Source organism: Corapipo altera, unplaced genomic scaffold (assembly GCF_003945725.1).
Source record: "Corapipo altera isolate COAL_440 unplaced genomic scaffold, ASM394572v1 22b, whole genome shotgun sequence".
Classification (NCBI taxonomy): Eukaryota; Metazoa; Chordata; class Aves; order Passeriformes; family Pipridae; genus Corapipo; species Corapipo altera.
In genome coordinates this window covers 972,937-998,017 of record NW_020884876.1, presented here as the reverse complement: position 1 = coordinate 998,017, position 25,081 = coordinate 972,937, and the positions used below count along the sequence as shown (strand labels likewise).

Genomic DNA, 25,081 nt, shown 5'->3' with positions numbered 1-25,081 from the left:
GGTAATAGCCTCATCTCTGGAAGGCTGGCCACATACAGAACAGGTTCAGGGTTTCCCTGGTGACAATCAGAGAAGCTCTCAGAACTTGCTGGCAGGCTCCAGAGACTACTTGGAAAGCCTGTAGTTATTGAATAGCTATCTTTTGATGCAAACACACAGTGATGGGCTGAACAAGGTTAAATGTTCACATATTTTATTTGTGAACTGTTCAGAACCATAGTTTTCTAACTATAGGAATTGCTCCAAAACCCATGCTAATCTATGTAATATGGATCACTGCTGTTCGCTTAAAATGGTGCTTTTCATTACTTAGGCTAATTTTTTTTTTAAATGAACCATCTCAAGGCTGTGACATAGAGCTCTGTATGGCTGGTTTCCATTCCTTTTCACTGCAAAAGGTCAAAGTAGCTCCTTACTAATGGGACTTCAGTAGCTGCTTTAAAGGCTTCATACACAAACCACAGAACCAACATGAGCCCAATGTAGGGTGTAATACAGAATAATTGAAAGAGGGAATGAAGACTGCTAAAACTGTTTAAAAGGCCAAGACCAAGATTGGCAAGGAAGTGTTAACTTCATTTTCTTGCAAGTCTGTATTATAAAAAAAATTCTCTTGAATGATTTCCCTTTTCAGAAAAGATGGTGTCAAACAGAGGAAATTGGAACTGTCATCTCATACTGAAAAAGTATGTGTGGGCTTGGTACTACACAGATATCCTCTATATGAGGTAATACTCATCCTTTGTCTTTAGGGCACAGAATAAAGAACAAAATTGACATCACTACTTAGATGTTGCACAGGTACTTGCTGTAAAGTCACAGGTGAAGATTTAAGTGTGAGAATCCTGAATTCTACCTCAGGGTTTGGAAGAAAATGATGACCCTGATTCTTCTGTTCTGTGCCATCAGCACCTAAGGCCCATTTCACACCCTACCCTTCAAATCTGCTCCCATTGTGCCACTTAGTGCTGGGACCCAGGGTAGAGAGGGGAGCTGTCTCCAATCCTCAGCAACTCCTGGCTTTATATGCATCCTCTACAGGGAACCTCCGGCATCCTCTGCCGTTCCTCTGACTTTTTGATGAAAGAGGGAATAGTTTGGGCACCTCATTGCAGCTAAAATTCCCTTTTCCAAAGGTGAATTATTGTAGATATAGTTGTTAAAACCCACAGTGGTACCAAATAAACACCTGGGATATCACAGGTCAGATTTCAAAAAGAAAACAAGCACAATCTCCTACAAAAGGATTGCACCATGTTATTGGTACACTGTGTGATGATGCTGGATCTTAACAAAAAGGAATTACGTGAGTTCTGTAATGTAGACAAATGTGCTTTTCACTAGTCTTGGAAAGATTTCTATGACTTTGGCTACTAAATGAAAAGTAAAACTAGCAGGTTATAAAGTCAGTTGACCAAAAGCAAGAACCGTGGAAGATACCAGCTGGCGACAAGCCATCACTGCTTGGCCATGACAGACCATGTTTTTAACCTTTACAAACTTCAAAGAGACTTCTAAATATATCAAACAATGGATCTAGTGTAAGCTACTGCTGTTTCTAAATATACTGATTTCTTCCTTGAATTTGTGCATTTAAAGCTGAAGGAAATTATGAAAAAGGGATAGTGATGTTTTTCAGTCAGGAGCATTCACATTTGTTAGCTATCTTTTTAGAAGAGTAATTGAGCAGGAACGTCTTCCTGTGGTTTTATGTAGAGTGAACCTCAGTACATTCATTATTTCCTTGGCAGTCATTGTAATAACTCTACTAGACACTAAGAAGGTGTAAACTCTCCCTGGGCAGTCCATTCCCTGGCATGATAGGATTGTTGCTGTGTGATGCCCTTCATTATGTGTTTTGCACAGTGTGTAGGTGTATGAGAGGCATTGCATTCCTGGCTGATGGTGACTCACAGGTGCAGGACTTGGAGGCCCTCATGTTCTATAGGCGTTGACATGGCTATTTTCTTTCCAAATTAGCAAACTTGAGAGGAAGACGGTTGGCTGCAGTTTAAAGACAAGAATTGATCTCAGCTCTGAACAGAGTTAGCAGAGGACAGATCACTCCTTCCTTTTGAAGTGGAGAGTGCCTTTAAGAGAGGAGCTGTAGTGACGTAAATTAAGAAACCTTCAAGTGTGGAGCAGCACTGACTTCTGACTAGCAGGTAATGACAAACCCTCATTTTGGGCAGCAAATTCCTTGGCTTTTACAGTGGAAGAAAAGCTATTTCAATGACAGGAAAAGTGTGTTTTGCCTGTACAGTGGCCAGTGTAGATGCTGATTTGTTCACTGAACTTATCTGTACTGCCCAGGTACTCCCTCGGCAGCTCTTTTTCCATGTAATCCTTTTCCCTCTGTGCATGTATCCATGTCACCAATTTAAAGGGATGCCTCTGCTTTTGTGACAGAGAGAGCAGCACTCTCAACTGGACAAGGATATGCGAACACAGATATCACAAGAGTGAGATATAGCGACCCGAAATATTTCAATTATGTGCACAACAGCTGTCAAAGAGCAGTTGCAACTCTAACTGCAGAAGTCCAGTACTATTTCCCCCCTCGTGTGAGAGCACGGTACTGACGAAGAGCATCGAGCCGGCCGGGTACCGCTCCCGGCGGACTCGCGGGGGCGCCCGCGCTCCGCGGTCGGGCGGTGTCGCTGCGCGGCTCCTGCGGGACCCGCCGGCCCGGGCGCGGAGGGTGAGCCGCGATTTGAACACATCGGCTCAGTATTTCTAGAGCAAACATGGCCTGATTTCTGGGCCGACATCCCTGGCAGTCTAGCTCACTTCATCAAACAGTTTTCCCAGCAATTTTGCGTCTGATTTTGTTGACCTAAATAATAAATGACCAATAAATTTATTTTTTTTAATTAATAAATGTCCCATGAAAAATATTTGATCTATTTAAGCCTTTTTGTGTGAGATTGTTTTCCGTTTTTAAAACCATTAAAAAATATTTCATGGCCCAGCTCAAGATATGAAACTTCTGCTTACTAGAAAATACTGTCCAGAAATGAAAATACAGCCCTTGATGTACCAACACTTTTTTTTTTTTTTTTTTTTTTAACTTCTAGAACAGCAGCTAAGACTTCAAGTGAGAACACTTGGTCAGAAGCACCACAGATCTAAAAAGTGTCTAGATACACACACAGCAAGAAATAGATTATGTATAAATCTTGCTGTTCACAGAAAAAATATTTTGGAAATGTTGCTGACATTGTGATATAGCCGAGGTTAACAGTGCATTGGATGTCACTAGGCTGTTTTATCTTCCACTGCAGCACCTACCATCTTAAATACCTCTGGGATAAATAAGGATCTGTGTTACTTTAGCAAATTAAAGTCATGGTTCCACTATCTTTACCAATTCAACAGAGATGTCCCTTTTTCCTTCTTACTCTCCAGGGTAGGTAGCTCTGAAACACCCAGAAGCACGTTTTCGTCTTAGGATCTGTGTCTAAATAGGGTTTTTCAAAAGTCTGCATCAATTGTGTGTGACCCAAATCTTTTGGTCCTGTGTAAGGACATGAGGCTGGAACCCAACCCTCTTCCATCCCTCCTGGACCATGCCTTTTGTAACAATTTAGTCTTTGTTGCTAAATGTAGTCTTATGTTTTTCTTGTTATTATTCCTATGACTGTATTCAAACAGGAAGATAATGCATTTCTCCCACACACCACTGAGGTGGTCCATACAGTGGTAAATGTATTGTACTATTTCAACTTAAACCTGACATGTGAATGGAGCATCACAGATCTGAAGATGTGTTTTGTAACTGTAACTAGTTAACATTAAGGTGAAAGAATTGTTTGAAAAGACTTCCCGCCACCTGTGTTTGAGCGTGTATTTCCGTCTTTTAGTTACCTTTTTTTCACTGAGAAATATTTTCTATAGGCAGATGGCAGATTTTAGCTGGAGATATAAGTCAGAATTTAGCCTTAGCAACACTGACCCAAATGAAAACTTGGCTAGACTGCTGGAGTACTCCACATTGTCAGTTATTTAAGAAGGTTTCTCAAATAAAAATAAATTTTATGTATGGAGCAATCTATTCCATCCCAGTTGGAGACATCACTTCCTCTCCATTAGAAACACAAAATAAATGTTATTACAGCACAAAGTTACTCTTGCAACATCATAATCTATTCAGAGAGTGAACCTTGCCTTAATTTGCAAGTGCTTTTAATATTGGTTTATTGTTACTTGTTATCATTTTTTACCCCTTAACTTTTTAAATCTCATTTGCCAATGAGATTTGATAAAAGCTTCAAAGTCCTTTGGGAGAGAAATTGTTTGGTTTTGCTTAGTATCTCCATAATGGCTAACACAGCAGGACTACAGGATTCTCTGAATCACTGTAGTCTCAGTAGAGACTCAATAGAGGGAAACATTGAAGGACTCTGGATAAGTAGTCAAACTTGTACTGAAAATGCCTTACCAGTTAATTTGGCTCCTTCTACTGGATTATGCCAGGGATGTCAAAGGACCTACTGAGCCTAAAATAAATATAATGCAATGAACAATCAGAAATGCACATTACTATGTTTTACCTAGTATGTCTTTCTTGTTCAAGAGTACCTCCTGTAAGGCATGCTGCTATTTTTATTTTGTGTCATTTACTAGTAAGCATTTAATTCTCAGTAAAAAAAACAAACCAAGGAATTATTAGGAAAGGAAAACAAATGTAAAATTCTTTGTTTGCATTTCCCTATAAGTTCCAATTCATGTTGTGCTATTTCTTCATTACTATATGCAGTTTTGTTTCTTTCCCCAAAATCACAGCACTAAGTTGGTTAGAAAGAAAGGCCATGGAAATGATGAAGAACAGACTTGCTTCCGCGGAAGAAAGGACTGTCTGAGTCATTATTCTTTAGCCTGGAGGCAAGGTGGCTGAGGGAACGTTATGATAAAAGTCTGTATGATCCTAAGTTAGCACATGAGCTTGAAGAGCACGTGGTTATTTACAATCCATCAGACTTCCACAACAAGAAAGCAAAAAATCATATGTCTAGTGGTTAGTTTGGCAGAAATAAAGGGAAATAAAGCACACAGATAAACTGCAGAACTCACTGTGTTCACTCATTGACATGAGTGTCAGAAGTTTAAACTTGTTCAGAAGCTATCAAACAGTCACAGAATAAAAATCTATCCAGGTTATTAAATACAGTGATACTATTTCTGACGTAATACAGCAATGTGCAGAACACTTACTGGAGGTGTTTACTGGGGAAATATTGGGATGTATATCCTATGTTCTGTTCTAGCTTCATTGATATGTACTGCTGGTCACTCTCAGAGAAAAGATGATAGGTGAGATAGACATTTGATCTGAGACAGTATAGCAGTTAAGGGCCTCACATGTTCCACTGCAGCCTGATTTGTCCATTGTATTACTTTCATATTTACAATACTTTTCTTTCATCAGTGGAGTGATGACTTTTAGCCTGATGTTGAGGGCATCTGACTCTATACATCTCTGTATAATTTCTGTAAATCAAACTGTGATTAGGAAGTCTTGTTCACGCCCACACATTTTGTGCAGTAAAAAGCAACCTGCCCTTAGTAACTGGGCTAAAGTGGCTAAAATGTCACTGAAAACTCAGAAGTCTCTTATATGCAAATGTTTAGTGAGCAGTGCCGGTGATTTAATTTTGGACTTGAGACATTTTGATGACCTGATGTCTAAAAATTTGCAACAATGATATATTGCTTTTAAAAATTTTTAGCAAAGCAGATGTGCAGTATGCATTCCTGAGTAGACTAGATACTCATGTAGAGTGGCTCTGAAGCATGAAGTTTTAAAATGGCATGTCAGTTACTTTGGTAACTACATATCCTGAGGATCTCTTTGTTTAATTGCTTCCACGTGTCTCACTTCTTTGCCTGGATCCTCTTCTCTTGTGGGGTTGAAACCACCGAAGTTCTGAAGTCACACTGTCGTGTTCCTGTCTAAGGGCTAGTCAATAGTGATTAGGGCAGCAGCTATGTATGAGGAGGTAACCCCAATATTCTCCTTGCCTTGCATCTTATTCATTTGCTGTTGGTACCACACTGCCCTTGAGAGCTTGGAACTCAAGAGAGGGTTTGGTTTTTTTCCAGGAGCAAGTGTCAGAAGTCCAAGTCATCTTCTCTTCCTTTCATTTTGAGATGCCTTTTTCTTGAATCTGTTTTGAGCTTTCTACTTCTACCTTTCTTATTCTCTTTTTGAATGGACACTTATACTGCATACCAACTGTATCTCAATCTGCAGAAAGTTGAACCAAAGCTCATGACCTCTCCAAGAGAGGTTTGCTTGCTTTTTACTCCCTCTTTCTTTTTATCTTCTACCCTTCATTCCCCCCTGGTTTGATGAGGGAGGGAGAAAATTTCCATTTTTGGGAACAGCAAAATGCAGACAACAAATTGTTTCTACTTCAATCCTGGCAGCACAGGCCAGGAGTGCCAGAGTCAGGATGAGAGACGTTATGAACGTGTTGGGAGAGACCTGACCTTTCCTGGAAGCTCAACGTTGCAGTCCTCCACCTCATTTTCTAGCTCAAAGGACTTCCATACCTTCACATGAACCTGACAGAGGTAATTTACTTGCAGTGCTGTCAGTAGCACATTTTATGTACCGTTTATAAGTCCAATAGAAATTACTCTTTTCACCCCCCAGTTTCTTTCTCTTTCTCTCTCATCTGAGCTGCTGTACAATAGCTGGCTATCCCTGTCTGAGCCATAACCATGAAATCTTTTTTTTTACTTCAGTTGCCTTACAAAGTTAAACAGGGAACAGCACTATTTATAAGCACATTATGTAAACATTAGCAGCAGAGGTCCAGCTGCTTAGCATTCAATTAATTTAGTTCAGTCAATATTGCATGGTACACAGTTTTGTCTGCTTGTATTGTAAACACATCTTGCCCTTGAGCACTTATTTCATTTGACTAATTAAGATCTACTTCTAAGTGCTCTCATTTTGTTGCCAGGCAGACTCAGTTTTAGATAAAACTGTTGTACTTGGTGAAAAAGGCATTTGAAATCCAGGTCCATCTGGTTGGTGCCGTAGTGAGTCAGGCCAAAACCTGCTCTTCTTTAAGACAGTAGGGTCTCTGTGTAGCTCAGGACTCAGACTGGAGATTAATCAGGACATTTTGTATTTCTTACTTATGCCAGCATGTCTTATATGAGTACACCTCATATTTCTATGCGATATTGTGTTCCCATCTGAGATGGTGAAAACCCTTTACAATTTTTATTACTTAATTCAGGTGTGTAATTTTTTTCAGATAAATAAATATGGAGGCAAGTATGAGGTCACTGTACTTGGGCTTTTTAGATAAGTAACAAGAATAAAGTTTTCATGATGGTCTGCCCTTTCTTTTCTGATTCCTCTCCCCACCAAGGGAAGGCGGGGTGTGAGTGAGTGGCTGTTTGGTACTTAGTTGCCAGCTGGAGTTAACCCACAATACAGGCTCACTCACTACTCTGACTATGTAAGTAGCTGAATTTTCAAATCATGAACAATTGTAGAAAGATTTAAAGTTATCCTGAGCTACATTAAAATTTTCATTCAGACAAAATTAACAATAATTGAGAAAAAAAAAAGTACTTTTCTAAACGAAATTAATTTCAAATACAAATACTAACTACATTAACTTTTGAAAATGAAATATTGACTCATTTTAGAAAGTATATTTTGCAATGCACATGCATTGTACATGTACTTCACATTTTCTGTGTGCATATTTTCCCAAAATAATTATTCATTACTGAATTGATATACTTTGCTGGGGAGAAATTCTTGCCTGAAAAGTACCATGTTCCCTTGGGCAATGAACAGGCTGAGTTCAGGAGCAGAGTGTAGTCCTGCACCAAGAAGATGAATGCCTTCTTGGACATTAAGGTATCTGAGATACTGCTATGGCTGTCAGTTTTCCCTAAGCGCTGAAGAATGAGTAGGGTATTTTTGTGGCTAAAAGCATAGGCTGAATTCAAGGAACAGGCTTTTTAGGTGGTTGATGTACAAAGTCTGCTTGGTATCTGCAGTTTTGTGTGGAGGGAGGCAGACATGCAGCACACATTCATTGGTGGGCTAATACAAAGTGTAATGGAGGGGCAAGTACTGCATGGAGGGAGAAGATCTAAAGTCTTATAACCAAAAGATGCTGAATAGTTTTCTGTGTGCCTAATCTTGTTGATACATATTCCTGGCCACAGTAAGTGTATGAAATATTTGAATTACAGGTTCTGTTGCTTGAACTCTAAATGTGAATACAAATAAGGCTGTCACGGTCTGTGTAGTTTGGATTAGAAATGGTAAAAATTTAAATAAAGTTTGTTTTCCCAGGAAGAGCTCTCCATAGGTAATTTAGTGATCATAGAATCATAGAATCACACAATCATAGAAAGGTTTGAGTTGGAAGGGAGGTTAAAGATCATCTAGTTCCTCTGCCAACCCTGTCCAACCCTCCCAAGGGCAGGGACACCTTTCACTAGACCGGATTTCTCAAAGCTCCATCCAACCTGGTCTTGAACACTTCCAGGGATGAGGCATCCACAACTTCTCTGGGCAACCCATTCCAGTGCCTCATCACCTTCACAGTAAAGAATTTCTTCCTAATATCCAGTCTAAACATACCCTTTTTCAGTTTGAAGCCATTTCTCCTTGTCCTGTCATTGCATGCCATTGTAGAAAGTCCCTCTTGTAGGCTCCCTTTAGGTACTGGAAGATGCTGTAAGGTCTTCCTGGAGCCTCCTATTCTCCAGGCTGAACAACTCCGACTCTCTCAGTCTGTCCTCATAGGAGAGGTGTTCTCTCCCTCTGATCAGCTTGGTGGCCTCCTCTGGACTTGGTCCAGCTGGTCCACGTCCTTCTTATGTTGGAGGCCCCAGAGCTGGACACAGTATTCCAGGGTGGGTCTCACAAAAGTGGAGTAGAAGGCGAGAATCACCTTCCTCGATCATCTGGTCACACTGCTTTTGATGCAGCCTAGGATGTGGTTGCCTTTCTGTGCTGGGAGTGCACATTGCTGAGTCATGTTGAGCTTCTCATCAAACAAAGCACCTAAGTCCTTCTCCTCAGGGCTGCTCTTAGTCCATTCTCTACCCAGCTTGTATTTGTACTTACATAGGCATTTACAGAATATAAACGAATAACAATGGAGGAGGTTGTCCACATGAGGATTGGAGATGAGAGGAGATTGGCCACATATTCTGAGTTAAGTCACTGAGATTATTAGCCAAAATTGCACCTCACCAACTGGATAGCAATCTAGCAACCTTTAGGTGCTACTTCAATAGCTCAGATCTGTAATTAGAGTTACCATGCAGTCTTTCCATTTTCCCTGGACATCAGCACTATGGCTATGCAGCCCTGATCCTGGAGTCCAGTGCCTCAGGTGAAAGGAATCATTGTCTAATTCAGTTTCCATCTACATGCTGATGGACAGTTGTCCCTTTTACAAATAAGGCTTGTTCTCAAATGGTAACATGTATTTGAAAGACTGAGGGAGACAAACATGTAACTCTGCACAGATGTTTCCTGCATGGCCAGGGAGATCTGAGCTGGCAGTCTGGGAAACTTGGTGCCGCTGTTTCCATGAAGATTGAATTTCTGATGAATTGAGGGCTGCCAATCACCAGAAAAGATAAATTCAATGAAAAATTGTATCAGTATGAATGAAGTCTTCAAACACAACTGAAATAATCTATGTTTTCTTGAAGTTTCCCACACACTCTGGTTTGCTCTAACAACCTGTTAGAGCAGGTTGTGTCTTTGTACAGCCTACTCTTGCACTTAGTGTTTGTTGCTATAAGTTTATGAGGAAGATGAATAAATAAATAAAGCTATTAGAAGTGGTAGGAGAAAGCTAATGGAAGAAGCATTAAGAATTTTATCTGAAGGGCTCAATTCTGTTCTCCATTCTGCAGAGTGGTTTCCTGAAGGCTGGAGGACTTGCATGTGAGTGTACTGCCCACTTAATGAAACTACTTATATTAATGCTGTCCCAGGTCAGGTAAGCCATCTTCCCATGTTGAGATTTGAGGTACTGTGTTTTGTTATTTGTATTACTGCAGCATCAAGGAACCATAGGTATAGATAAAGACAGAGACTGGATAGGCACTGAGCAGATAATTTCTCAAGATTTATAATATCTGTAAACTCCAGTGCATTTGGTGCAAGGCTTCATTTTCACAAATTGAAGTGAATCCATGAGTACCAGAGCCTTCTTTTATACAGCAATTCACATCTTGGCAGAAGACAAGGAAATACATAAACTATATTATGGCTGTAACATTCTAGGACAATTGCATTATCTCAAAGCACAGTGTGCCAGCTCTTCCAAGACTGTGATATGAGCAGGTGGAGAGATTATTTTTCCTTCAGCTCTGACTGCAGAAATACTGACTCATTTAAGAGCACAGTTACTTCTGGAGAAATCAGCCCCTCACCTAAGTGCATCCTTAATTTTTTTTTAAACAAGCCCAGTTTTTCCTTTTGCTGTTCCCCTAGCCTGGGGGCTGTCAGAGGCTGAAGACTGGGACTTGATGAGACTATGCTGACAAGTGACTTGGCTTCAGCTTTCCTGTCCTCTGTGGTCACCAGAGGACAGTCTGCATCCTGTACTGGTACCTCTGAGGCTACTGAGATGGCACTAAATGAGAAGAGCAGTTGGTGAAAATAACTGCATTCCTCTGTGTGCAATAGAAAACTGCTGAAGATATACCAGACTTGACTAATTTCATATGTTCATGTACTGGAATGTCAAAGATTTGCTATTAAAATCTATATATCCATTGAAAGACAGCCTATCCATCTTTTTGAAAATGAAAAGAGAAAGTCATATAGACTGTACTATCAGCATCTGAGTAACTTGTAAATTTGTGTGCGGTGTAAAAATACATTGTGAAAGCAACATAACTGATTTATAATCCTCTGGGGAAAGAAATCTTCCCAAAGTGTGGAAACAGAGCAGTTGCTGTGGCTTAACACTAGTGTGCTGTGAAGAATGAATTATTTTACTTAGTGACTGATTTAAGAAATGAGTGGTAAGGAATGGCTTAAACTGAGCCAAAAATACATTTTAAGTTTTGATGAGGAAAAAAAGGCAAACATTCCTATTTGGCTAATTTCTCAGTTTCAGTATCAACAAGCTATTTGTGAATCTGCCTCTTGGAGTATCTAAAAAACAACTTGCTTGACTTCACAGCACTGTGCTAGTCTTTCTGTTCCTGTGATGCTTAAATCTCCTACTGTGGATGCTCATGCTGTAATTTTAAAACCTCTCCTGTTTTTCTGCCAGCATGTTCTCTGCAGCTCAGAAGGATGGCATGTCAGAAGTTAATGTGGATCTACAGATTGTTGTGTGCATGCAGAGTCTCCACGGCTGATCCTTCTGAGAGTGTATTTGCAATGATACAAACTCCATGTGTGTATTCTGCACAGGGTATATCGAGTAATCTAGGGTGTATTATCTGAATGTCTTAAGAAATTATTAAGGTGAGTTTGAAATTGCAAAATGTGTTGCCCAGAGAGTAGTCACTTTGTTGTCCCAATTGGCTGTATATGGGATAAATTCTGCAGCCTTCTGTGCTGCTCTCCATTCCTGCTCTTGCTGGGATGTTTCCCATGGTACTGTCTTGCTTATTTTATGAGTGTGTTATAATGAAGTGTGCTTTTCTATTTTCTGCTGTTAACTGTCCTTCTGCTGGGCTTTGTGGGAGCTAGTCACTTGAATCTGGCATTTGATCCAGAGAAAAGTCTTTGTGAAATAAGGCATTTTGTGCATGTCATAGCACAGGCAGCAATGGGAGAGGAGACAGGCATGGATGGAGACTCACCTGCACACTGGTGCGTTGTGAACACTGTGAGTGGGATGAGGTGTTAAGAACAACCTATCACTTAGAGGTGGTAGATTAAGACAAGATGTACAGGTTGGAACCCTTCTGCCTTTTACACTCAGATAGTTAATAATCTCAGAAAGATGCACTCTTTGAGTGATCTGAGTTTTGGAACTCATACCTCTCTCTCTTGTCTTAGTCCACCAAGTTTGAAAGAAATTTAAGGCTGAGTATGTATTTTAGAACAGTTAAAGGAGTTGGTCAGAAGCAGAAGAGAGCTTTTATTCCCAGTGCTATGCTGTAATAACCAGAGACAAGTCAAAGTGGAGAAAATGAGAGTTATTCCTCCCCAGGGTTTGCAGGGCCCATGGGAAGCAATATATGCCAGAACATGGGTTTATGGCTGACAGGTCTCGTGAGGGAGCAGGGGCAGTCTGACGGGGTGAGTGAGAGAAGCTCTTCATTTACAGATGTGGCAAAACCTAAGCAACTGTGGGGGGGAGAGCTACCCTCATTAGGAACATCAGAAATGGAAGCTCTTAAAAAAGGCATTGGGTTGGTCATCCTTCCAGCCTTTGTGGTTTTTTTTTTTTTTTAATTGGGAAGGAGCCTCGCAACTGGCTTTCAAAATACTCCAATAAGCTCCATTGAGAAGGGAGAGATTATGCCTTCTGTGGAAGCAATTTGATATGCTTGGTGAGGAGAAGCAGGATGAGACCAGATGCCCTTTTAGTGGTTTTGGATACTTTAGGGAAAATACATAAGTGGATCCAGCTCAAAGATCTTGCAGCCTCAGGTACCAGAGCAATAATATTCATTAGTGAATTTTTATTGCCAGGCATGAATAAATTACTAGATATCTGGTGCCTGCAGACTGGTAAAGGAAGAGCTGAATAGGAAATCTTGGATTTAAGACAGTTTTTCATCTCTAAAAAAATATCCCTATTTGTCTGATGTGTAGGTTCGTACATCACTGGTAGTTTAAATGCAATCATACCCTGGATCAATGCAATCTTGTCTCAAGCAGGGAACTGTGATAAATCTGTTCAAATCTCATTCTGTCAGATAGCTCTGTGCCAACAAAGGTGATAATGAATGTTCAGGTATGAACTCAGTTGTTTTTTTCTGACAACAAACTATGTAGAGGTTTGAGTGAAGTATTTTATTGATTTACTGTAATATCACTATAAGTTGGTTGTGCTTTCATCGAAGCATTACATATATTTAGTGTTAGATCTATTTCTGTATGAAGAACAGACAGCCAAAAAACCAGCTGAATCAAGGCAGAATTGCCATTTTTTATACTGTATCGAACTAAGTAAATCTTCCTCTTTTCCTCAGCTGTATTCTCAGGTTTCTGTGAGCTTGTTCAGTTCGCTCATGCAAGTGGTGTCTAAGAGTGCTGCTGACAAGACTAAAGCATGGTTCGGTGTTGCCGTGTCAATCCCTGAATCATGCTGCAGCTTTCCAGTTGTCATAGAGACACAGATTTTTGAGACCAAAAGGACAGTTCTGATAATCTGCCCAGACCTGTTGTAAAACACATAATAGCTTGCCAATAAGTAAATAACTTTGCCAAATTGCAGACCAGCCTGACCCTCCCTGTCTTGTGACAGTGAAACATATTTCACTGAAGTCTGGGAGATGCTGTAAGTAAAACCCTAAATGGGGATTTAATTTATTGTCAGTGATGCTGTTGGCACACCATTATTTTCTGATGAGTGAAAGCCAGGTGCAAGCTTAGTCCACAAGGTCATGGTGGGATTGTGATACTGGCGACCTCAGAGGGATGAAGAGTATTAGAGTAATAACAGTATCTGTCTTATCTTGTAGGTAGTGTGATGAGGTCAGCAACTTGTGATTGTAATGAGAGATGCTAGAGTGGGGCAGCTGTGTGCAGTCAGAACTCTGACAGACAAGCTCTGGGTGATACAGCTGTAGCAGTTTCATGCTACTGTTCCTGGTTGTTTGCATCCTCCTCCTGTCTGCTGCTTTATCAGCTAAGATGTGTGCCTGCATCTCACCCAGTCCAGAGCCTGTCATAGCTGCTGCCAGGGACAGCAGACATGTGCCAAGGCACTTGGTTCTGAACTGTCATAGCAACTGTAGCCCTTGCCAGAGGCTACCTGGTACAGCAGAATTAATAGCTGGGGGATTTAAGATCTTAAATTGCCAAACTGACATCCACCAGAGCTCATGTGAGAGCTCCATGCAGTCTGTGTAACCTCCAGCCAAGTATGAAGTCTCCTCTTTCCCAATATATGCTAATCTGTGAGAAATGGATTGTTACAGATCCCAGCTCTGCTGATGAAGCAGTTCCAGTTATAAAATCCTGTGATTTTGTACACTGAAGTTTCCAGTGGCCATCATGATATTAGGCACTGGAACAGGTGCAAAATGTCTGATACGGTCTCCCCACCTGCCACTGCAGAATTTGGAATAAGGTGAACTGCTTGAGAAAAGCTGTGAAAAATGTGTGTGAAGGAACACGTGCAGCCGAAATGCTCTCCTCCTAAATGTATACATTTCTCTGGTTGACAGCTGTGCATATATGGCTTCCACAGTCCTGTAAGACAGTTTCTGGAAAGCTGGAAATGCAATTTTTTTATGAAAATAATCTGCTGGCTCAATATAGACATGCATTATCCATGCCTTTGCTGTACTGCCAGGGAGGTTTGATATTAGGGCAGTGTTTGATTCCTTGTGCTCTTTTCCATTCCTCTGTCACACAGTTTTTTTGCCGCTATTTGCAAGGCCTGAAATTACTCACTGGTAAGTATTATTAAGGAACAATTCTTAGCATTTTAGATTTTCAGGGATTGTCTTGGGCTAATTTCCACAGCATCCCTGTGAGCTGAAATGGCCCACTGCCTTACAACTTGCAAATAGTGTGATGTTCATCTATTCTTTGAGCAATTAATCTGTGGGACTTCTGGTTCCTCTGGCACATGCTCCTTCTGCAGCAGGAGTAAGTCACCCTTAAAAACACATGGAAACTCAAAAGAGGGCCAGGTAGTGTGTACTTCAGCATTGCTTTGGCACTGCTGCAGAGCTACAGAGTTGTTGTGGATGCAGTGGGGAGCACCCAGATTTTGGAGAGGAAAATGTGTCTCCAGCTTGCTTGTTTCAGAGGTAGGGAAGCACCCTGGGACAGAAAAACGACTCGCTCAGAAGCCACTTGCCTGACATCCTTTAGGAACAAAGGAAATCCTGCAGCTCTCACAGTACAACAGTACTGCTCTGGAAGCTGGTGCCACATGGGTTAAGCCATATAACTGTACACAGTATAAAAATGAACAAAACTACTTTCCAGTGCTTTGAAAATGGTTTGTCAGTGCCCATACTGCACAGGATCTGTCTAGTGGTGAGAAATGCTGCTTGCCATTACACAGGCTGTTCCAGAAATGCTTCGTGATTACAGCACCACCTTCCCTGGCCCTTTTATTTAAGGAACAGTTCTTCCCTGGGGTTTATTTAATTCCTGTCTCTCCCAAAATTGAGGTGGATAAGCCTTTCTACCAAAGGGATATTTTTTTTTTATCAAAAAAATATTAACAGTTTCATGTTCATCCTGGCTCTGTGAATATTTGTATACTGGCACAATAGAAAGTTTAATAGCTGAAGGGTGATGCAGGAGCTGGAAGGAGAGCTTAAGGGTGGGATTCTTATAAACCAGTTCTGTCATGGAAGGAAACACCACATGCCTAATACATGTGGCATGAGCAGAGAAGCAGTGTCATGGTTATCACCTCTTTAATCACCCTCTCCATTCTTTCTCCTTGTAACTTTCAAGTGGATTAGCAGGTAATACTAAGTACAGAGTACACAAGTAAGAGTGGCTTACTTGTACTCAAATGCCTGAGAAAGAAGCAGTCAGCCTGCCCTTCTGAACTCTGTTCTTCCAAGTATGATCAATAATTTTCAAGAGTTTTAGAGGTGCAGAGGAGAAGAACTGTGGTGCAATAGAAGTTATATTTTAGGTGGAGAATTGTCAAAGATGCCAATGCCCCTGATGCATATACTACCTCTGGGCTTTCAGCACATGTCTGTGCTTTTGTCATTCAGTTGATAGTAGAACTGACTTAAGTACTCATGAGAAATAATTGTCTCCATTTTTGACCTGTTGGCAATTTGTAATCAGCTCAACAAGTACTAACATATCAACATATGTATCTCTGGAGACATGAATTATTTATATGGGTGTTCAAAAGGTCAGAAAAGCAATTTTCTTTTGGGGATGTACGACTGGCCACGTGATTTACATGGTATCCTCTCATCTCTGATTGTGTTAGCATTTTAATTGCTTATTCCGTCTGATCCTAATTTTGATTCTTGATGAGGTCTCACTGATAGTAATTCTCACTGAACATTTATCCCTAAAAAGATTCATTTATGTGAAAGCTTGTGAATAAAGAGGTGTAAACCAGTCAAATATCCATCTGATTTGTTATTTGAGCTGCTAGCTGATAAATGCTTATGTACTTTGATCAGTGTCAGCCATGATTGAGACGGAGACTTCAAATCAACTACCTCCCAGCAAATAATACAGGTATGAATTCAGTATGAAGGCAACTTCAGTATCATCACCCATTTTGATTGCTGTGGTACAGTATATATCCATTTCCTCTGCTGATCAGGTAGAAAAGCTACTGAGGAGATGTGTCATGCACTTTATTTTGAAACACAATGTATGACTCATTCCCCAAATATATCCACTGCATGCCTTAATAGTTTTAAGCCAGAAGATGAGCTAAGCAGCAGCAAACAACATCAAGAAAACTGGTTTGTGCCAAAAAATGCAGGAGACTGCAAAGTCCAAGGATGGGATGACAATCATGTATCCCAACAAGCAACTTCTTAGGTCCCGTAAATTGGTGCATTATGACAGTCAGACAGAATTTTGAATTCTCAGAAAGTGACTGAGGAGATCAGTACGGTGATGGGCAGCACTGGAAAAGGAAGCTAGAGTTGCTTACTGCCTCTGCTTCTCAGGAAGGAGAAGAAAATGGTTATATATGTGTTCATACATGGGAGTGTGGGTTTGTGGTGCTTCAGTCAGCTCAGGGCAATGGAGATATGGACAGGCTAAATGAAAGCAGATGTATAGGGAAGATTAATGCATGTTGATCTAACACAAATATTCATCACATGAACACAAACTTGGCCCAGCTTGCCATGCTACTGTGTCTGTTGAGGGGGTTTGATATGGTGCACAACCAGTATGTCCTTCCAGACACTTTCGTGAACGAGTTGAATGGTGAACAAAGAATAAGCTACTGTGGAGACTCTGCACTGCAGCTATTGAGGTGTTTCATGGGGAACCATGACAAAACTGCCTCCCTGCTTTTCTTTCTGACATGTCAGCATGCAATGCCAAAACACTAGGATCTTAAAAAAAACCCAAACCAAAACAAAAAAACCCCAGCATTTTTAGATCTCTAAAGGAATAAATGAGCAGGTAGTGTTCAGACAAGGCTCTCAAGTAAAAATAATTATCATTAAGCTGAGTGTGAATGTTTACTTGATTAAAGTCTTTTGCTGGTGGAATAAAAGGTTTGTTGCTTTTAATCTGACAGAAAATGTATAAAATTACTGTAAAGAGATTTTCCAGGAAAAGGAAGAAAAGCAAATAATTCTTGGGAAACCATTTTGAGTTTCTTACCAAACAATATAAAATCTAAATTAAAAGCTGCCCTTTCACTGACTTACTTCAGTATGGAAAGTAATTTTGAAGGTATTTGGCCATTTAAATTCCTTAAATAAGGCATTTTTTCTGGCGGCATTAAGTAGAAATTATAAATTACTATAAACATTAGGCCGAGAGCTCCTCTTTTGCTGGGCTCTTGTAAGCCTATGAGTGCTCTATTTTTTTTTCAGTGCGTGACAACTGCCACCTCAGATATGTTGAGATATATTACATTTATGTATGTACAGTCGATTAAAACCTCTGCAATTCAGAATAAACTGAAATCTTTCCCAACATTTTTTAAGGCTACAGAGTTACCTTGTCCTCTTTGGTTTAGAATTTTTTATTTTGTTACAATACTACTAAACATTTTATATGCGATTATTCCATTGTTTTGACGCTGTGAAAATGTTTTTTATTTGTCAGTTCTAGGCAACTGAAGAGTAACAAAATTCCTTTGAAAAGTGATGCTGTGAGGTTCTGGGGATGTCAACCTCCTTTCAGTCCACAGCAAAATCTTATATCATGAATTTCTGCAGAATGAAAGCTATATTTACTGGACTGCTCAGAGATTTTATTTCCTTGGGATGTGCTACAAACAATAAAAATATTGCTTTTGTTAATGACATAAATACTAGGAAATTATTTTCATTAATCATGGATCAGCTTTTTTCTCTGCTTATTTAAAACTTCAAACTATCCATCAAATATTAAAATTGTTCTTTCTCTGCAGTAAACGGAAACAAAAATGCTGTACTTGGGGAAATCTGTTAATCCTTTCTAGAACCTCATATTTTAGAGGGAAGTATTATTAAAAAAAAAAAAGATTTCTTGACTCAGCACAACAGTTGCAACGTGAAAAATGGAAATTCTATGACAACTTCAGCATTATTTTGCCTTGGACTTTAAGTAGTCTCAACCAGTTTGTTTAGACAGACTCCTCTGCAGTCAGTGGCAGCAGCTGGTCTGACCAACAACAGAATAAAGATTCTTTTCAAAAATCTTTAGCAGTCATTTCTCTAAAAGCTACTATCATAAAGGATATAGAGACTGTGTTAATAACAAAAATTTATAAGCACACACCTTGTTCCTATGCTTATGGAAGACAATGACAAAGCTCTCATTAACCTTGGTCCTGAAGGATCAAGTTGTTTCCTCTTATAACCTCCAAGTGATCTGGTGAAAGCAATTGATCAATCCTGCCACCACCATGTGGGACAGATGTTAGACATATTAGAGTTGAATGCACCAAGATGAAGTAATTAGTTCAGGTTCTGCAGTGATTATGCACTGAAGATGAACAGTACTCAGTTGCTGTCCTCTGAGTTAATCATCAAGAAATAAACTCTTCACTTGCTCGACAAGAGATTCTGAAAGATATCTTACAAGCTTGGATCAACCGATATTGTGAATGAAACATATTTTGGCTTATGTATTACGGAAATACATTGGGTATGTTCAGTGTGCAAACTCACTGGACACACAGTGTTTCAACAACTTGCTGCTGTTTTGCCTAACCCGTCAATGTCTTTCAGTCCTCAGCTGTCATTTGGCCAACCCTCTCCCTCCAATAACTTACAACTTTCAATTTCTAGTGTGCAGTTTTGTTCATCCAGAGGATATCTGCGTAGGTCCATCATGCAAGCAGCTGTTGTTGTGATCCTGTAAGAGGAGGGTGAAAAAAATAATGAGACTTGAAACCACATTTTACTTATTTGAGGTGGCAAGATTTTCTATAGTGGCTTTTCTCTTTGTTTAAATGTAGAATGGTTCTGCACATGGATTCCTGGCATACAGGATTCTTAAGGCTTGTAAATCATGATTAAATAATTTATACAGCACAATATACTGATTAATGTATAAAGCATCAGAGCATACACTGAATATTGTAGAGCAGGATTTTGACTGAAAACCTTATGTGCAAAAGTGCTTTGGAGAACGTTCAGCGATATTTCTGTTTGGGCATCTTATTTTTAACGTTCCTATTTCAGACACCTTCAAATTGTTTTGAGAATTTTTTATTTATAACTCATACTGCTGACAGCTTTCTTTTTTCATTTTATTGTCACTTACTGTTGTTTTAATTTTGTCTGATAGGTATGTGCACTTTCATCCATGCGGTAGAAATACAGGTAATATCTTATTTATCTTTAATTATCTTTATGGTTTCATGATCAGTTTATCATTAATTATGATAATTGAACATCACCTCTTAATAATGGCATGAGATAATCAAACACTTGTGAAATATAACATCGTATGGTGGCTACTTCATGAATGTTGAGAGTAACTGTGATTGCAGGTTGGATATTTCAGATCCTTGCTCCTTCTAGAGGGCATGTGAATTGATACATGGTCTCTAAAGATATTCTCCATAGCCTAAGACTTTTTGAAAAGCAATTCCTCTCCCTTTGTTATACCATAAATCACAGAGCATCTGAACAAATACTTACTGATAAGCCTGTGACATGTGGGAGGAAGGTTAAGAGACTTCATGAGGATAGGGGTCAAATTTTAGCTTTCTTAAAGGTCCCTTTAAGAAAGACAATCATATTGGTGTTTTCAAACTCACAAAAGTTTTTTGCCTCTTTTTTTTCTTTTTCTTTTTTTTTTTTTTTTTTTTTTTTTTGGTGATAGATGGGTTCTTAAATGCTTACAAAACTTTCGAAGCTGTGAATGGTCAAACTTGATTTGTAATTTTATTGGTCTCTCTCTCCCCTCCTCTCTCCAACGATTTCTACCAGAGAAAGGCAGATAACCTCTTTTCTTGATGTGGATTCGATCCTGTTGTTCCAGTTCCATGTTAATTAATACCACAGGAACACATTTTGAGATTTTACTTTTGATGTGCTGAAAGTAAGGCACCCTTACATGCTGTATTGGGGTAACAATCCTTGCTGTCACCAACTGCTTTATTACTGTGACATGCTTCAAAATATCCTAAGTCTACAAAATTCATCTGTCATATCTAAGTATAAGGACTAGAAATAGCTGTAATGAGAACCAGTCCATGAAACCATTCTGGAATACTGTGCAAAGTGCCATGAAAATGGTATATTTATACATTTTCTCAGGCAGATTTTTGTCACATTAAATTGAAATGCATGTGTCTTAACAGGTTTTGCATTTGTCATAAAAAAGGTCAAGGGCTTCAGCTGCAGTAGGACCTCATTTAGATTAGCCATGTACCAACTACACCTTACTGACAGGCATTGAGAAGACATGCAGCATTAATTTGTCAGATGTCTGCTTAATAATGCTTAAGATCATACGTAATAATATACTAACATTAGTCACAGTTAAATGCTTTTTTAATGAAGGTTTCATAGGGCAATGTTTTGTTCCCAATTAATAAATTGGCTTCTATGGTAATTTAGTTCACCTAAATCAGCCAGATTTTTTTTATGTACAGAAATAGAAGTTGACATAGTGTTTTCTAAACCACTGCAGAGGTGCAACACACCCCTGCCTCATCCTCAGACTGCTCTGTGATTTCAGGAACTCCCATTAGGCTTTTGCTTTTGAGTAACGAGTTGAGTGGTGAAGTGTACTTTGACTGTGCCAGAAACTCTTGCTTGGCTAAGGTGGGGGTGGCACTGCCTGTACAAGGGACTTCTGTTGCCTGACCAAAAAGGAGAATGAGAGATAATCATCCATCCTCTGACAGCTTTGGAACCTTATTTACCTGAATTGTAGCCTGAGCGAAACAGTACCATTGTTACTGAAGTTTTTAAAAACTCCAGTAATTACCAGCTTGGATTACAGCCAGGATGGAAGCCAACAAGCATTTTGCGACCCTATAAGCGGCTGTTTTAAGTGAGGCCCTTTGAGCTCTCCTGGAGTGCAGTGGGATGCAGCAGCATCTCTCTCTGACAGGGAAGCTGTTCAGAGCTCACCAACTCTCAAATTTGCAATACTGGCAGAACCGTCACTGAAAACTGATGGTGGGACATGGTCTGACTCCCCCCTCCCCTAACTCAAGGTTCAAGTCTCACCCATTGAGAAATGACAAGGCATTTGACCTTAGTATTTTTGCCTTAGTATTTCACTGAACTTGAGGGGAATTTTCAACAGGTATACCTTGGTAAATTTTTGTATACACAGCTTTATGTCTGTATATGTTTGTGTGCGTGAATTGACTGAAACACACTATAGCAAGTCTAACATTAATGTTGCTTCTTGGATCTATAATTAAGTCACTGTGTTAACTGCAGTAAATTCTACTGAATCCTTTTACCAATGCTAAATTAGTCAATTAATAAGTGCAGCTAAAGCCTTTAGACTAAACTATATGGTACTGAAATTGGACTCAGCCTCACCTAGGCTCTGTCAGGAATTTAGAAAGCAAAGGGCCCCTCCTGAACTTCGTGACTCAACAAGAGGGTCTCCCTTATTCTTCTTCACTCTTTTGTATCCCCCACTTCTGAGTAAATAATTCTAAATTGATTCTAGTCAGATTTTCCTTTGTATGCTTCATCTATGAAATAAATAATAGAGTAAACCTTTCCATAGCACTTTGTGAAGTTGTACATTCATAAATTTATATAAAACCTGCTTTTAGTAATACATTTAACAGTGATTCTTTGAGTTACCTTAACCACTCATTTGAGCACAGTGTTTAAGCTATTTTCTATTGGCCAGTGTATCTATACGGCTGACTTCTGCAGTTTTTACATAAGTTACATAAGTAACAGCAATTAGCTATTTTTCATAACATCATAACATAACATCAATGCAAATTAATAGTGTAGTAGTAAATAATGCAGTTGTTCATACCTGGAATTTAAACACTCTACATAATTTTCCCCCCAGACATGAATTCTGACAACTGCATTGTCTTCTCACTATTTGTGCAGTTTTTGGCGCACTGCATTTTTTGCTGTTTCTGATCTCTAATATAATCCAAGAACAAAAGTTAATGTATGCATTACTAAGACACTGTACTGCTAATTGCAGGTGGGGTCTGGAAGTAAATGCTTGGATTATGGAGAAGAAAGTTAACAAAAAAAATAAGTTAATTTTTTCTGGCAGTAGTAAGTGATCCAAATCTGCCTGGCCTGCCTATTGGTAATTTCTCATCCTTCATCCTGGTTAATCACTCCTTGTGATGCTACAAGGAAAGGCAAAACAAAGCACTTCATCTATGCTCTCTGCCTCCCTCAGGTATGTTTTGTATTCCGTATAGGACCTGTGAGGCAGCCTCTGTGCTTTAGAACTATTCTTCATACTTTGGGGAAGGTGGGGAGCAGCTTTCCCCTCATGACTCTTGCAACCCCTTAGCAGCAGTGCTGAATGCTACTGTGGTTCTCTGGTGCAATAGCAAGCAGGTGCTTCCACGGGAGTTAAAGGGCTTTTGCTGAAGTTTGCAGAGATAAGGGCTGCATAACCTGAGACAGGAAAGACAGTGGTAGGTAGTGGAAGGTATCTGTCAAGAAGCTTGAAACTTGTGGCTTCCAGCATCAGGAGAAACGATCATGCTTCACTTGTATATCCACAGTTTTGGAAGTGGTGTAGTGCCCTGCTGGAGGATTTGTCAGAGGCAGCTGAGCCTGGGCCATGTGAATGGGAAAAGGCCAATGGGAGCTGCTGGAGGCTCCTCCCTGAAGGGAGGACACAATGTTGTCCCTCCTAAAGCTGGAGGTGCTTAAAATTTATTGCGAATCTTAGGCTTTCTTGAAACTAGCTACTTGTAATTGCTGTAGGAGTCTTCACGATCCAGCAACATTCATTGCCTGTAATTCATAAATCTGCTTTTCAAGCATTTCTTTCTCCCTCATAGTAGAGCTCAGCTGTATAAAATTGTTAATGGTATTATGCTCTGGATAATCACAAAACTTGTTTAAGGAGATAAATTAAACCTAGATGCAATCATAGTAATTGTCTCAACGAAAAAAATAAAGTCTTTTATTATACATACGGTAAAATCCCAGACCTGTTAGTGGTTGTACTCTCTCAGAGGAGAGAGTAACTGATGGCTTGCACATCAGTTAAAAATAAAGACATTCAAATGCAGAATACAGGAGTGTAATGGCAGGAAGGGGAAGGAAATACTCTGAAGGTAGGGCAAAACTGCAGTAAATCTGTATTCAAGAGGATTAGACCTGAAAGTCCTTCACACAAGCAGTTTGTGGCAATGGCTGAATATCAGGAGCCTCTGTAAATGTTTAGGTGGAGGATTAATCCTACATTTGAAGCAGAACTATTTATATTTCAAAGTAGGATATGTTTCTTCCAGGCTTTCCATTCTTAAAATATGTTTTAAATTCTGCTGTTGGGGCTAATGTATTTTGTTTGTACAGTGACTTTGACCATACTGTCCTTACATTCTTCAGATTCATTTGGATACAAATGAAAAAAAAATGGGATTATGCAAAGAAGGTAAGCAGTTAGATAGAGATATATGATTACACTACTTAATTTCATTCATGTCAGTACTCAGACATTCAGGGGTGGAATGAAGTCTGAACCGCCAAAAGACAAGATAAATAGCATTTGCATAAAAGCAAAATTAACTTTTTTTTTTTTTTTAAATTGTGGCTTGGGGTTCAAGCTATCTGATCCATAGCTTAGCTTTGATGCCTTACTCTCTGAATATCATATTCTTACTGTAAAAGCAAGGGTTTTTTTGCTAAAAATAAAATTATATGAAAGAAAACACTGACATCCAGTATTTGCAAAACTGACTTCCTTAATAATAAGTAATAAGTAATACTGTCAGAAATTTCCCTGCAGGGCAACAGGTTTTGTAGGAACAAATGGTAAAGCTTAATATTCTGGGTTAAATCACTGATGAGCATTTAAAGTAAGTTCAGAATGAGTACAGGAAGTGGATTTGTGGTTCAGTACTTTTAGTGTTTCCTCAAAATGCTGCCAAAAAGCTGATTCTCAATTCTTGGATAAGAATTGATAAGAAGCAATATTTAAGACAGGCATAACAACTAAATGTGAAGATGATCAGAGCTAAACAATGCAAATTCTGTTGTGAAATGTTTCCTTCATTTAGAGGACAGGTATCAAATTTTAATATGTTTATTCTTTTTCTGTCAGTCAACAGAGTATAAATTATAAATTTATATGAATTTATGAATTGGGATGGACTAATTTTTTTTCCTTAAAAGCTAAATAAAATCTGCACATCAAATAAAGAATAAGCATGTTTCTCTTAGCTACTGCAGAGCTGGTATAGATCTAGTATATATCTAGTATATATCTAGTATATATATAGTATATATATAGATATATATCTAGTATATATCTAGTATATACTGGAAGCAGGTAAAACACTGCTTTTATTAAATCAATGTAATTTAACTTCAGTGGTATCAGGGAACTTAATCTCCTGGCAACTGTTTGATATCAGAACCCAGATCCATATCCCTGGCTGCCATGTTGTCCTGTAGCTCCCCTGAGACACTTCTTATCCCATTCCTATTTCCCCCTGGCCATATCAATTTAACATCTGCCAAGCCAAATAAGGTAGAACTTGCCTGCGTTGACTGTTGTTCTTGTTAGATTGGTTTAACATGGTTTATCAGCTGGGTTCACTGCTGAGCCCTAAAGATGGTTAAT

At 39.3% G+C, this 25,081-nt stretch overlaps 1 protein-coding gene across 6 annotated transcripts in view; it reads right to left on the bottom strand.

Annotated features, from left to right (window-relative positions):
• GABRB1 (gamma-aminobutyric acid type A receptor beta1 subunit) overlaps positions 1-25,081 on the bottom strand; it is a 119,146-nt gene that overhangs the window by 10,268 nt on the left and 83,797 nt on the right. For all 6 annotated transcript variants that reach the window (XR_003526388.1, XR_003526389.1, XM_027635536.1 and 3 more), the window contains one exon: positions 19,092-19,174. Coding sequence is in view for 4 of the 6 variants with exons in the window: in XM_027635536.1 (XP_027491337.1) it covers positions 19,092-19,174 (83 nt within the window). In the remaining 2 variants the exon portion in view is untranslated. The remainder of the gene's footprint in view (positions 1-19,091; positions 19,175-25,081) is intronic.